This window comes from Mesocricetus auratus, unplaced genomic scaffold (genome assembly GCF_017639785.1).
Source record: "Mesocricetus auratus isolate SY011 unplaced genomic scaffold, BCM_Maur_2.0 Super-Scaffold_100011, whole genome shotgun sequence".
Lineage (NCBI taxonomy): Eukaryota > Metazoa > Chordata > Mammalia > Rodentia > Cricetidae > Mesocricetus > Mesocricetus auratus.
In genome coordinates, this window is record NW_024429195.1 from 33,439,051 (window position 1) to 33,452,880 (window position 13,830).

General features: G+C 38.1%; 1 protein-coding gene across 7 annotated transcripts in view; it reads right to left on the bottom strand.

The window, feature by feature from the left end:
- Phc3 (polyhomeotic homolog 3) overlaps nucleotides 1–13,830 on the bottom strand; it is a 73,630-nt gene that overhangs the window by 45,443 nt on the left and 14,357 nt on the right. For 5 of the 7 annotated variants that reach the window (XR_005880415.1, XM_040754568.1, XM_005069746.4 and 2 more), the window contains 3 exons: nucleotides 9,306–9,464; nucleotides 6,969–7,067; nucleotides 310–553 (listed from right to left, as the gene is read on the bottom strand). Coding sequence is in view for 6 of the 7 variants with exons in the window: in XM_040754568.1 (XP_040610502.1) it covers nucleotides 310–553; nucleotides 6,969–7,067; nucleotides 9,306–9,464 (502 nt within the window). In the remaining variant the exon portion in view is untranslated. The remainder of the gene's footprint in view (nucleotides 1–309; nucleotides 554–6,968; nucleotides 7,068–9,305; nucleotides 9,465–13,830) is intronic. The other 2 variants (XM_013113079.3, XM_040754567.1) reach the window with 1 other exon arrangement.

Below are 13,830 nucleotides of genomic sequence, written 5' to 3' on the forward strand. Positions count from 1 at the left end.
ATAAACTAAGACAAATGTCTTTTAAAAGCTAAAAGACTTCATTTGTATAGAGACCAGCAAATCATAAAGATGTTAAGTGCCAAGTAGCAACAAAGGCCAACCATCTATTTTGCTATTATAATTTGTTTCAACTACAAGACTTGTAGAAATTTTTTCAAGCTACTTAGTGAGGTCTTCTTTAGCTGACAAGAATTCTCATTTTTAAATGTTTTAAAATTGTCATTCTTATTCAAGTAACATATACCCTTTGTTTTGCTGTCTGCTAAGAAAACAAATACAACAACTGTTTTTTATGAACATTTATCCCACCTGGTGCTATTAACTGGTGAATGCTTGATGTCCGAGTGACTGCTGTGCTTCGAGATTCCAAACTTGGGCTTCCTCCCTTCTTGCTCTCTGGAGAAGGGTCTCGTTGGCTGATTTTAGAACTGGTCACTGTTGTTTTATTATGGCAAATTGTCAATGACTGAGTTTGACCAGTGCTTTTTGGTGGGCCATTCTGTGAGCTAGATAAGACACCCAACTTCTGGCTGCGTAATGTTAAATTCTGAACCTAAGAACCACATAACAAAAAGTAAAAATGAAAACAGATGACTTTAGCTGATACAACAATCATCACAACAATGACAACAGTTAATATTGTGCCTCCTACACAAAGAGGTCCACACTCCTGAGACAACTGAATAACCCTTAAGGAAAGGCCACTCTACACAAGCACGTCTTAAGTACTACGTGGTGGGTTGTAAAGGACATCAAGGGTGGGTATGGGACAGCTGTGAGTAAAGATGAGCAGGAGGACGGGAAGAACATGAGGAACTAAATGAAAACCAAATGAATACTAAGGGGCGAGGCTTGACAGCAATGAACTATAAATATGAGGAGATGGCTCTGCCGGACACTGCATTAAGAGTGACTGACTCTAAATGTGTTAGAGGGTTACTGTAAGATGCTTGATTCATCTAGTCATCTGCTCCAGCATTTTCAGAAAGCTTCTTAAACTGAAATTGTGTTACTGACCACTTACTGACTTTGAAAACTGGCTTTTTCGAGCTGAAACATTATGCCTACCTCTGAAATGGGTCTGTCTATGTGGTGACCTGCCTAAACTGGAGCCATTATAAACATTGTAAACTGACAGAATTATCTGAACACATCTCACTTGAGCTTATGCCTTTCCAAAGAGCAAAGTGGAAAATGCCCCACCAAAAGCTGCACAGCTCCTTGCCTATCTGGAGAATGCACCAAATATATTTAGTGCTAGCAATGGTTGAGAGTCAAAGGAGGCTCTACCTCCACAAAGCTAATGACATGCTGCTGAGGTCTAACTTCTTCAGTTCCAGTGTGCTGACTCTGCACACCTTAGCTGGTGCTCAAGGCTATATTCCTGATCCAAATGCCAAAACAGTGTTAACAGAAGGTAAATAAATAGTTGTGTCAGGCAAGTTTCAATTAATTCTATAGCTACTGTTAATGTGTGGAAATGAAGTACCTCCCCATTCCACTCACAAAAAGACACACGCTTGGTCCCAGCACAAGCAGTGCTTAGAAGTGGATGAGGACTCTGCTTTCATCAATGGTTTAAAATTAGCAAATGGACTTAAAATATGAATAGACTATTAGGAGGGGGTGGATCTGTAAAAGAGGGAAGCAGTTGGAGAAACCTGGTCACTAAAGGCATATCTTTGAAGCAGATTTGGGGTCCTGATCCCTTCCTCTGTCTGCCAAGAAGTAAGCAAGTTAGCTCTATCATAGTCCCTGCCATGACACTCCGCCTCTATGCCCAGGAAAACAACAGCACTGGCCCACCCAACATGAAACAAAATCACAGGCCAAAATAAATTTCCCTCCTTTTAAATTGTTTCTCCTAGGTTATTTGTCACAGCAACAGAAACTGACAACCTCTGGAAAAACCTTCTAAGTGAGACCATATGGAGCGTCTTCTCTGATTTTCCTCGAATTTTCCTATTGTGTGTCAAAATATATTAAACACCATTAGTATTAAGGTTTCATACAAAAAGTAAAATGTACTGTATTCCTTGGGTTGCCACTCAAAGCCCACAGTGTAGACCCAACCCACATTGAACCTACTTTCTCTTCTCCAGTCTACAATTCTTATACACCTACCAAACCGCTTTCACTGTTCTATAGCACATGTACATCCTTCATTTGGTGCCCTTTGTTCTGGCTCTACTTGTCTAAATATCATTCTTTCTCAAGCCATTTTTCTAAGTCCAATAACCCCTTCCCTCTCTCAGAAGGGCTTCCCGGAGTCCTTTGTGAGGAATTTCCTCCTTCCGCTCCAGGGTGCTTCCTTGGAATATCTAGCACAATATCTAGCGTGTCTGTGCATTACTGACATACGCATCTGTGAAATGGTGAGGAGACCCTGCCTAATAGGCTAGAGGCTTCGGCATTGACTTTTGCACCCCTAGCAATTCAGAACTATGAACTCTGGAAACTTCGTAAGTCTGGAATAGTCTCTTACATCTGATTTTGAAATCACATAGCTATTTGAAAGGTCATTTGGTTCCACTTATGGCTCTTATGCTAACACTAAAATCTGTTCATATTTTCTAACAAACTTCATCAAGTATCTTGGTGGGGGGCACACTAAAATATCTCAGGAAGGACAGGGATGTAGCTAGGTGGGAGGGCATTTGCCTAATATGTACAAGGCCCTGGGTTCCATTATCTGGTATGACAAGAGAGAAAACAAAAAACTATTTTCAGGTATAGAGGCACAGACCTACTGTAACAGCAAAAGAGGCAGAAGCAGGAGGATCACAAACAAGTTCAAAGCCATTCTAAGACACATAGTTAATTCTAGCACAGTCTTGGCCACACAGCAAGATCTGAGTCTAAAAATAAATAAGTAAATTAACAATAAACTCTCCCAGGAAGAGCTACATAAGAGAAATTATAACATTATCCACAAATGATCCATGCAGTAGACCATATAATAATGACAACCAAGAATAAATAACCTGAAACACTTGAATGACTCCTTCAGGATGAAAAGCATCTGAACAGTAACTAAAGATTTGACACAATGAACCCTAACACACAATGTACCACACCCATTCCTATAATGCTCCTGCTGTTTTCTGGAACCCTGAAAGTCAATGCATATGCCACCATAGTTAAGTATGATGTTGTGTTCTATATGAGCTTGTAGACTTTAGCTACTCCGCTGCCATCTTTGCTCAAATATCAACTTGAAGTAAATTAATTACAATTTAAAAACTATAGTACCCAAGGTAATACTTATTACTGGAAAGATCGCATATTAAGATTCCTGGAGTAGTTTCATTTTGGAAGAAAATCCATCCTAAGATGAGGAATAATGGGCATCCTAGCTTTAATTTTCATTTCCCCTGAAACAAGCCTATGATTTTTATTTAAAAAAATTTTGACATCATGCATGAGGTGTTTTTGCTAATTTCACTCTAGCATTTTATGATATGTAATAAATATATCACTACCGAAATATTCTCAGAATCATTTAACTGGACTCAAGCATTTTGGACACTACCACAGCATCCTCTTTGCAGAATGGGGGAGGGGTGTCAGTGTTGTGCTGGCCACAGTAGAACTTTAATTTCCGGCTTTTTAATGCAAAAGCTGATTTCTCTTCAAACCAACATTCCTTGTACAAACATCCTTTTTTTGCCAGTCATGGTAACATACACCTTTAATCCCAGCACTCTGGAGGCAGAAGCAGATGCATTTCTGTGAATTTGAGACCAGCCTAATCTATATACAGTTCTCCAGGCCAGCCAGAAGTACACAATGAGACTGTGTCTAAGAAAAAAAGCTTTTACTGAGTAAAAATTAACTAATACACTGACTTTTGCAGTTTAAATTAGAACATTAAACTACAAATCCAATACTCTCAATTTTAAAAGATACAATTTTTAAACTACAGACTTGATTTTTTTTAAGTAAAAAAGAAAAGAAAAAGGGGCAGTGGTGGCACACTCCTTTAGTCCCAGCACTTGGGAGGCAGAGGCAGGCAGATGTCAGAGTTTGAGGCCAGCCTGGTCTACAGACTGAGTTCAAGGACTACACAGAGAAACCCTGTCTTGAGAAACAAAACAACTGGACCCAAAGTTGTGTCTTTGTTGGTCAGCATCACCTACCACTGCCAGTCTTATTCAAAAGCAGTATTCACAGAGAGATCCCTCCAGTCCCCTGAAAGCCTTAACCAAGTCAGACCAGCACAGCCACAGACCACATCCAGAAGACCACTTTCACAAACTACATTAACTGCATTAAAGACTCATAAGAATGTTTTCATCATGAAAAACAGTAAGCAAATTAAACTCCAGACAGTATTAAAGAGAAACATTATCTCCTAAGCAGCTTGTTTATCATGAAAACTGTCAATCATTTAAACGGTTATTTATTATTATCTCTTCATTTCTAGCTTTTTGAAAGCTAAGAACCAAATGTGGGATTTCTCTTCACACAATGTCAAAGACAGCAAGCAGGAGATAAGACATCTCATTACGTGGCAACACTGTGCTAAGTAACTTCTAATTGCCTCATGTGCCTCTTGTAACAACTGAGGAATCATTTCCAAGATAGTAAAGAAATCAGAATTTAGCAGGGATAACCTTGAATTAGCATTTAGTGATCGCTATCTAACAGCCTCTGCTAAGGAACTACAAAGGGTCAGGGAGCAAGTTAGGAAAACTCTTGAGTTTACCTAACCAAAATCTTTACAACTAACACAAGAAAATTAGTCTTTATTATTAAATATGTCAATACACGGAGGTTCTGTGAAAAAAATCAAAGAATATTAATTATTACTATCTCATTTCTCTTTTCCTTCCTTCTTCCCTTCCTTTCTTTCTTTCTTTTGGATTTTTGAGACAGGGTTTTTCTGTATAGCCCTGGCTGTCCTGGAACTCACTCTGTAGACCAGGCTGGTCTCGAATTCACAGAGATCCACCTCCCAAGCACTGGAATTAAAAGTGTGCACCACCACAACCCGCTACTATCTCATTTCTTACATTTACCAGAGAGCTGAAATATGAAACAAAAAATAAAATGTACCAGGCACGTTGACTCATACCTGTAATCCCAGCACTGAAGAAGCTGAGACAAGAACACTGTCTCAAGCTCAAGCCCTGAGGCAATCACCAAGTACCAGGCCAGCCAAGGCTTCTAGTAAAATGCTGTCTCAAAAAAGGTTAAAGTCTGGCACATGCCTTTAATCCCAGCACTCAAGAGGCAGAAGCAGATGGATCTCTGTGAGTTCAAGGCCAGCCTGGTTTAAAGAACAAGTTCCAGGACAGGCTCCAAAGCTACAGAGAAACCCTGTCTCAGGAAAAAAAAAAAATGAACAAGAGATATTTACAACAAAAACGACCCAATGTATGAATGTCTGTCATGAAATCTAAAACATTTACTATGAAAAACAACAAAATAGCATCACATAAAATAATAGTCTACTCAATTATTTTCACTTAAAGTTTACTCAATCTAAATGATTTTTATGAAATTTACTGAGGTATCACTTACAATAAGATGCAACTTTCCCATAAGTTTTGACAATAACCACTGTCCCAACCAATACACTAAATATCCCTCCTAGCCAATTTTTCCTACCTCTGTTAACCTAATTTTTTCACTATGGAGAGTTTTCCCTATCCTGGAATTTAAAAGCTATAGAATCACAGAGGCTGTAGCACTGTCTAGCTTCATTTGCTAGCCATAATGTTTATGAGATGTATCAATGATTTGCTCTTTTCACTTTTGAGTACTAACTATTCCACTATATGAACATGACACCATCTGTTTATACAGTCAGCATTTAAAGACTATTTAACTATTATAAACTATTGCTTAGTGTCAGTCTTCATTTAGTTAGCCACCCAGATGATTGTTTGATGATGCTCATTATAGTTCTGACATGCACATCTAAAATGATCTATGATGCTGAACATTTTATCATGTACTCACTGGACTTCTGTATATTGTCTTTTTGTTTGTTTGTTTGTTCAGACAGAGTCTCACTATGTACTTCTGACTGTCCTGAAACTCACTATGTAGACCAAGTCAACCACAAACTCACAGAGAGCTCTATTTGCCTCTGCCTCCTAAGTGCTGGGATTAAACGCTTATATCACCATACCTGCCCTATATAGCGAATGTCTTTTGTGAACTATCTCTTCAAATCTTTTTTCCATTTGTAACTGACCTTATGATTCAATTATTAACCTATAGGAATGTTTTTATAATGTAGATACAATCTTTGGGTCAGATACATAGATTGAGAATAGTTATCCTCAGCCTGTAGCCTAGATACTCATTTTGTAATGATTCTTTACAAAATAATTTTTAGTTTCATTAAGTCCAGTTTATCACTATTTTTGTTTCTAGTCAATCTTTCTTGACCCTAAGAAGCCTCGCCCACCCTAGATTTGCAAAGAATCTGTCCTGCTTTCTCCTGGAAGGCTAATGTTTTTATTTTTACCTTAAGGCGTACATTCTACTTTTATTTTTGTGTATAAGAGAGATTAAGGTTCATTTTTTTCCCAGAGTACCAAATAAAGTAATACTCTACTTAAGTTTTTAACTTCAAGTAGCTTGATTAAATTCATTTTTAAACTTAAAATTACCATCTACTTTGACTTATCTGTTATATAACTGCTTTCAAAGGCAATCTACAAAAAGAATATAACTCACATAAAAAAGAAATATGGCACACAATGGAACTAAAACTACGGTGTCATTATCAGAACTTTCATTAACTTGATGGATGCACGTCTACTGATCTGAATCTGTTTAATTTTTTCTCATCTCTACAAACAAGCATGCTCTTGAAGTTGCCAGTGTTCTATGAACTTCACCTGAAAGGCATGGCAATGCACTCTGAGCAGAGGAGCTGAGACATGAATGCAGTGACCGTCTTTCCACTGAGACCCAGACCTCCAGTACCACACTGTGACAGACAATCTCACCTGAGCAGCTGCAGACTGACAGGAAGGTGACGATGACGACGAGACAACAGGAATGTCAGACTGCACAGCAGCCACAGTGGTAGCGGGTGTGAAAATCAGCTGTACAGACAGAAAACCAAAAATAACACCCTAAGACTAAAGAACATGTCCCACACACAGTGTGTAGCAAGCAGGCAAGAGACTGAACTTTGTGACAGAGAGACAATGCCAGTTAGGACTACCTCCTAAGCAAAAGGTTTCACACGACAACAAAGTTGTGATCACAGAGCTCAAAAAGCCATCAACAGCTTTGAAGTAGCTCACAATTCTGAGAGTAGGGAAAAACTACTCAAAGAAAAGAATGTGCTTTGGTGAGATGAGATCCTCCAACCCAATTTTGTCCCAAATAAAAGCTACTATCTCAGGATTCCTAAGATGGAAAGTGAAAATAAAACTGTTAGGATATAGATTAATTTTTGTGAAGAAACAGGAAAAGAAATACCAAAACATCTCTTCAGTCCACACAGTAACAGTGCCACGTACTACACTACAATCTTTCTCAGCTACGAGGGACCAGTCATAGCACAAAGTAAGGTTGCTCTTGATGTTAACCCTTTTTGTAAAGGGCTATTTGTTCTAAATGTAAATGCTAGAATATTAAAACAGAGCAACCAAAGGCCTTCACACCAAAACAACAAAAGAAATAAACAACCTGTACATCACCATCTTGTTTCAAACTTTTAATATTAAACAAGTACCATTAATTTCTAAGACAATACAGTCTACTCAGTCTAACTGGAATTAGTAAATAATGATAGGTTTTAGAGTGTGTAGCTACACTATTTTAAAGTCATTTCAAGGAGTATTCACTACCTTCCTGGTATTTAAACTAAAATGATCAATTAGGGAGCTTTTCTGATCTAGAACTTTTACAAGTGTGTATTAAATATACAGTACTGGGTTTCATTATGATTTTCATGCATGCACACACATAGTGATCATATTCACTATCCCTGCTTCTAATTACCCCCACACATCTTTCCTCAGCCCCTTCTTTCCCTCTAGACTTTTACATTGTAATTCTTTACTCACTTACTGAACCTACGCAAATTCACCAACCAATTTTCTTACTTTTGGTGCATGTAGCCTAAAACATTCCACCCAAAAAGGGAAATATTACTGTTTTGCCCATTTTAAAGGTCAAAATCATCAAAAACAAAACATAACAAAAAATATTTCAAATGGTTCAAATCATATTATTAAAGACAACTTCATGGGAGAAAAGTAATCCAAAAGAGAAAAGTAATGTTTACAATTTGCACATAAAAGTTGTCACATCGCCAAGCATTGGTGGTGCACGCCTTTAATCCCAGCACTCGGGAGGCAGAGGCAGGAGGATCTCTGTGAGTTCAAGGCCAGCCTGGTCTACAGAGCGAGTTCCAGGACAGCCTCCAAAGCCACAGAGAAACCCTATCTTGAAAAATGAAAAAAAGGAAAAAAAAAAGAAAAAAAGTTGTCATATCATCACTTCCTGACAGAAATATGACCGAACACTTTCCAATCTTAATTGAAGTAGGGATCAAATACATATTCAGTTCATTGGCCAAAAATCTGCATATTAAGGAGGCTGAAGATGTTGTATATTGATAGGATGCTTGTCTACTATTCATGAAGGCCCAGTTTTAATCCCTGGTACTGCAAAATTAACTAATGAAATACATACATACATACACACACACACACACACACACAGACACACACAAAAAACATTTGCCTAGCTGTGCAAAATTATGTCGCCAATGTCTGCATGGCCTAAGAAAGTTCATCAATTAAATCAGGAAAACAGTAGGTACCTAATTATAGAATTATCAATTAACATTACTATAATAATAAAAAAAAACCTGAAGTACACCTAAGAATGCAACAGAATTTGAGACAGTAATAACCAAAGCTATGAATTATCTGAAAAACTACCAGAACTCCAATCCAGATTTCAGAAGATCCTTGGACATAAATCATCAATGTCAATAGAATAAATGATTTATATATCACTGTATAAGTACTAAAACTGTAAAACGTCATCAGTTATAAAAAGCTCTTCAATTGTAGAGATGTCAAAATAGGAAAAAAAGGGTTTAAAATCAGTAACAGTATTAAAAAATATTGTTACCAAGAAGGCCTCTGAATTCAAGGTAGAATTTATGCATATTTGTAAGTGTTAAAGGCTGAGCACACACATGCACATGCTCTCACTTGTTAAATACTACTTACGTATTAAAAATGCCTATTACATCAAACCCAGAAACATCTGTACTCCCCAGTCCTTAGACTCTGAAAAGCTGGTATCTTGTATCTTACCATCTGAGCTCGGAGATACATTTGAGCTTGGCTGGCTGTTAAGGTAGGGGAGGTACTGCCTAGTAACATCGTCTGTTGGGTAATACTGCCGCTAGTAGAACTGGAAGCCTGGGAACGATTCATCAACTGAGCAGGCGTAGGAGAAGTGGAGAGGTTGATCTAAGGAAGGAAATATAACAGGTTATGCTTCCAGATCTTGCCTCCATGATCCTATCTTCACCAAGCTAAAGTAAGACCATCAGTGGTAGACACCCCAAGGATAGGCTCTGATCTTTGATAAAACGCTTCACTTTGGGCAACTACTTGTATATAAGCACAGACTGCATATAAGCACACGGCATAGACTGCTTACTGACTAGAACAACTTTCAAACATATACACATTTCATAAGACTTCTAGCATCTTAAAAATGTCATTACTTGAAGGGCGGTGGTGGCACACACCTTTAATCCCAACACTAGGGAGGTAGAGGCAGGCAGATCTCTCTGAAAGTTTGAGGCCAGCCTGGACTACATGGTGAGTTCCAGGACAGGCTCCAAAGTTACACAGAGAAACCCTGTCTCAAAAAACAAACAAACAAAAACGTCATTCCTACTACCTCCCCAAAATTAGGGTTAATATCCAATTACTTTAACATTCCACAGGGTAACTTTAAAATTCTAATTTAACTACATTGCTTTGTCACACTCTCACATTTTGAGGAGCTTCTGAAGTGAACAAAAGTTAAAGCACAAATAATCCAACCATATATTAAAACATGCAGGTTAACATATAATCACTGAAATGTTTTTAACTTAAAAGCTCTAAAAACAGAAGAAAATACAATTGCTATCTGCAAAGCAGAAACAACATGAATATTGGCTACAAAATTAATGAACAAACATTTTTTTAAATGTCAAGTTACACTTAAGAATTAATTAGATTGTGACTGGTACTCCTTTATTTGCAACCCTTGCAAATCTAGCGTTCCTAAACTACCAGTCCTGTATAACACTTTGCCGGGCGGTGGTGGTGCACGCCTTTAATCCCAGCACGCGGGAGGCAGAGGCAGGCGGATCTCTGTGAGTTCGAGGCCGGGCTGGACCGACAGCCTCCAAAACAATACAGAGAAACCCTGTCTCGTAAAACCAAAAAAAAAAAAAGAATTAATTAGAAAGAGGCTGAGGAAGGAGGCTTGTGAGTTACAGGCCAGCCCTGGAGTACATGAGATTTGGTTTAAACAAAAAAAGCAAACGGGGAAAACATGAGTATGTGGCTGAATGGGTGGCACAAGCTTGTTATCCCAGCACTAGAAAAGCTGGGGCAGAAGAACTGTTAGTTTGTGGTGAGTCTGAGCTAGGCTACACTTCCACTTCCTGGCCAGCCTGAGCTACATAATAAAATTTTAGCTCAAAAAGAAAAGTGTGTAGTCTAACAGATCCTTGAAAAACACATTAGAAACTGTCAACTTGCTTGGATCTGTGAAGGGGAAATGGAAAGAGGTAGGTGGAAAAACAGGGAAGAGAGAGACACATTATTACATCCTTGCTCACCTTTTCAAGTCATATCATGTTCATGTATCGTTCATTCTTAAAAAATTTCGAGAATAACATAACTCGACCTCACCTTAAATCTTTTTGTGGAAAAAAGTAGAAAATGACATTTTAAAAATAGCTTATTAAACTTCTGATTCAGGAAGTGAATACAATACATATCCATGTGCTCAAAGACACTCTCTGAAATGCTCAAATGACATGAAAATAAGAATGGATCTAAAGTACACAAGGGAGCAGGGAAGGAAAATGCCCAGGTGTCAGTAAGAAGTGCAAACCCAGACACATCAGCAACAGCTGACACCAAGGCAACTCTAGGTTTATTAAGTCTACAAAGATGCATTGTCCATGTTCGCCTATTATACTGTAAAGCTGGAAATGAAGTCCTATTTTGAGACAGGATCCTGAGAAAGGCTGATCAATATGTGAAAAGCTCTACTGTATTCTAAGAAGCAGCTAGGAAGCTGTTATACCTGCCCTGACATACTGGAAGGGTGGAGGGAGAAACCTCTGAGAATCAAAACTTTCAGGCATTTACCATGTGTGGGTATAAAATCCAAACTGACAGTCCCTGCATAACCCTTTAATACAATCCACACATTAAATTTGATGGAACAAAATAGTGAAGCAGGGCTCTCCAGCAATCTTCCACCAGAGGAAACATCAACTTGAAATATCTGCACATGAAACTCCCTTTATGAGACCCAAGTGAGACACACAGGAGATAGTCACAACACAGTAAGAAAAGATGTTAAAGAGAAGGAACCCTTCACATTACCTGTGCTACCCCTCCTCCAGACTCAGGCAGACTCTCCCAACCCCTAATTCTAGGCTGGTACCCGCTGACTAAATCTTTCAACCTGCCCTTGCCCTAAATAGGACTCATAAACTCTGTGATATGGCAAGGCATTCAGTTGACCTGAAACTGACCTGTTTTGAGAATGAATTCTGAAAACTTTTTGTAAAAACTAACATCCCATATAAAACTACTTTATATATAACAATCCCTTCAAATTCTTTCCTGTTCACCACCATGCCAATTATCACTTGATTATATACTTAAAATAATTTCCATGTCTAGACATAATTCTTCAAATGAATATTGCTGTCCATGAAGAAAGGGTCTGTAACTCGTGTGCACACTCAAGACAACTAGCACAATGCTGAACAATAGATAATTGGCTGCCTTCCCATAACCACCATTCCAAAAATCTCATTATTATTAGGTCAGGATCAGACCCTCTTCTATCACCCAATTCCAGAAAATGGGATTGTTATCCTAAAAGGATTGTGCTTATAGATGACACACAACAAAAAGGATTGTGCTTATAGATGCAACAACAAAAAGCCTATACTAAAATTATCTGTATTCTAGTTGATGCTCATTATCCCTACCATTCACCCTTCAATGTAATAGACACATATTTTTTATCATACATGTAAAATGTAGTCATTTGAATGAAAACAGCCCCATAGGCTCACAAGGACTAGCACTATTAGGAGGTGTGGCCTTATTGGAGGAAGTGTGTCACTGAAGGTGGGGTTTAAGGTCTCAGAAACTCAAACCAAGCCTAGTGTGTCTCATTCTCTTCCTGCTGCCTGCTGATCCAGATGTATAACTCTCAGCTACTTCTCCAGCACCATGTCTGTCTGCATACTGCGGGGCTTCCCACCATGACAATAATGGACTAAATCTCTGAAGTGTAAGCCAGTCCCAATTAAATGTTTTCCTTTATAAGAGTTGTCATGGTCATGGTATCTCTTCACAGCAATAGAACACTAACTAAAACAAACTACTTATGAAATCCTGAAAGAGTCATGAATTAACATCTAAATCACCGGTACTCTATTTAATAAAATCCTATCTTCAAAAACAATATTATTGAAAACTCAAAATGGATCTGTCTGGCTAACTTTAAGATAAGATCCAAAGCCTGGTCTGTCTTAGTCTGCCATAAGAGAACACCACAACCCAACAACTTGAGCAACAGAAATGTAGAACAGGGACTGTGCTCAGTGGTAGAGCTGCATAAGGATGCATGAAGGTCTATGTCCAATTCCACCACAACAATCTTTAAAAACAGAAATTTATTTTTTACAATTGTGGGGAGTGTGGGAGTCCAAACCAAAGTGGTGGCCCATTAAGTTTCCAGTGTGGGCTCTCTTCTTAGTCAGCAGCCTGCTACCTTCTATATTCTCCCATGCTAGAGAGATCACTGGAAACTTCCTCTTCTGATGAGAACTCCTCTAATATGAGAGCTCTACCCTTAAGACATCATTTAACTTTAAATCAGTTCACTACAGAGGCTATTTCTAGTATAGAAACATGGGTTAGGTTTTCAGCATATGAATTTTGGGAAGACACAATTTGGTCCATATCATCATTTACTGAACCTTTGCTCTTTAATCTAAATTTAGGGATATGTGGATGAAGAAAAACTAAAGAATCTAAATAGATAGTATCACAAAAGCTTGGAGTGCTGGCAAATTAAATAGCTTGCTTGACCCATGTTACATCACTAGCCAGTTACAGAGTTTAACATGAAAAACCATGTCTACTCAGTCAAGCTTTCATAATACATCATAATAACAGTGACATCACTGGGTATGATATCATAACTTGAATTTCTCATAACTCGAATTTTCTTTAAAAGAGATTTCTTTTTAATTATGTATATATGTGGGGGAGTTGGTGGGGATGGCAGGTGAACGCAGTGCCTACAGAGGCCAAAAGAAGACATCAGATCCCTATGCCCAGGAGGAGCCAGCTCATACAAAAGGAACTCAGTGGTATTTCTGTGGACTTTTTATTTCATTTTGCTTTGTTTTGGGGTTGTTTTTTTGGTTTTTTTTTTTTTGTTTTTTTCAATTTCTTTCTTGTTTGAGTAAATGAAAATGGGGGGTTGGTCATATTTCTTGTTTGGGTTTTTTTTTCTGTTTTCTGATTTTTGTAAAGAAAGAACATAATAAAGTTGCATGGCTAGAGAGGTAGA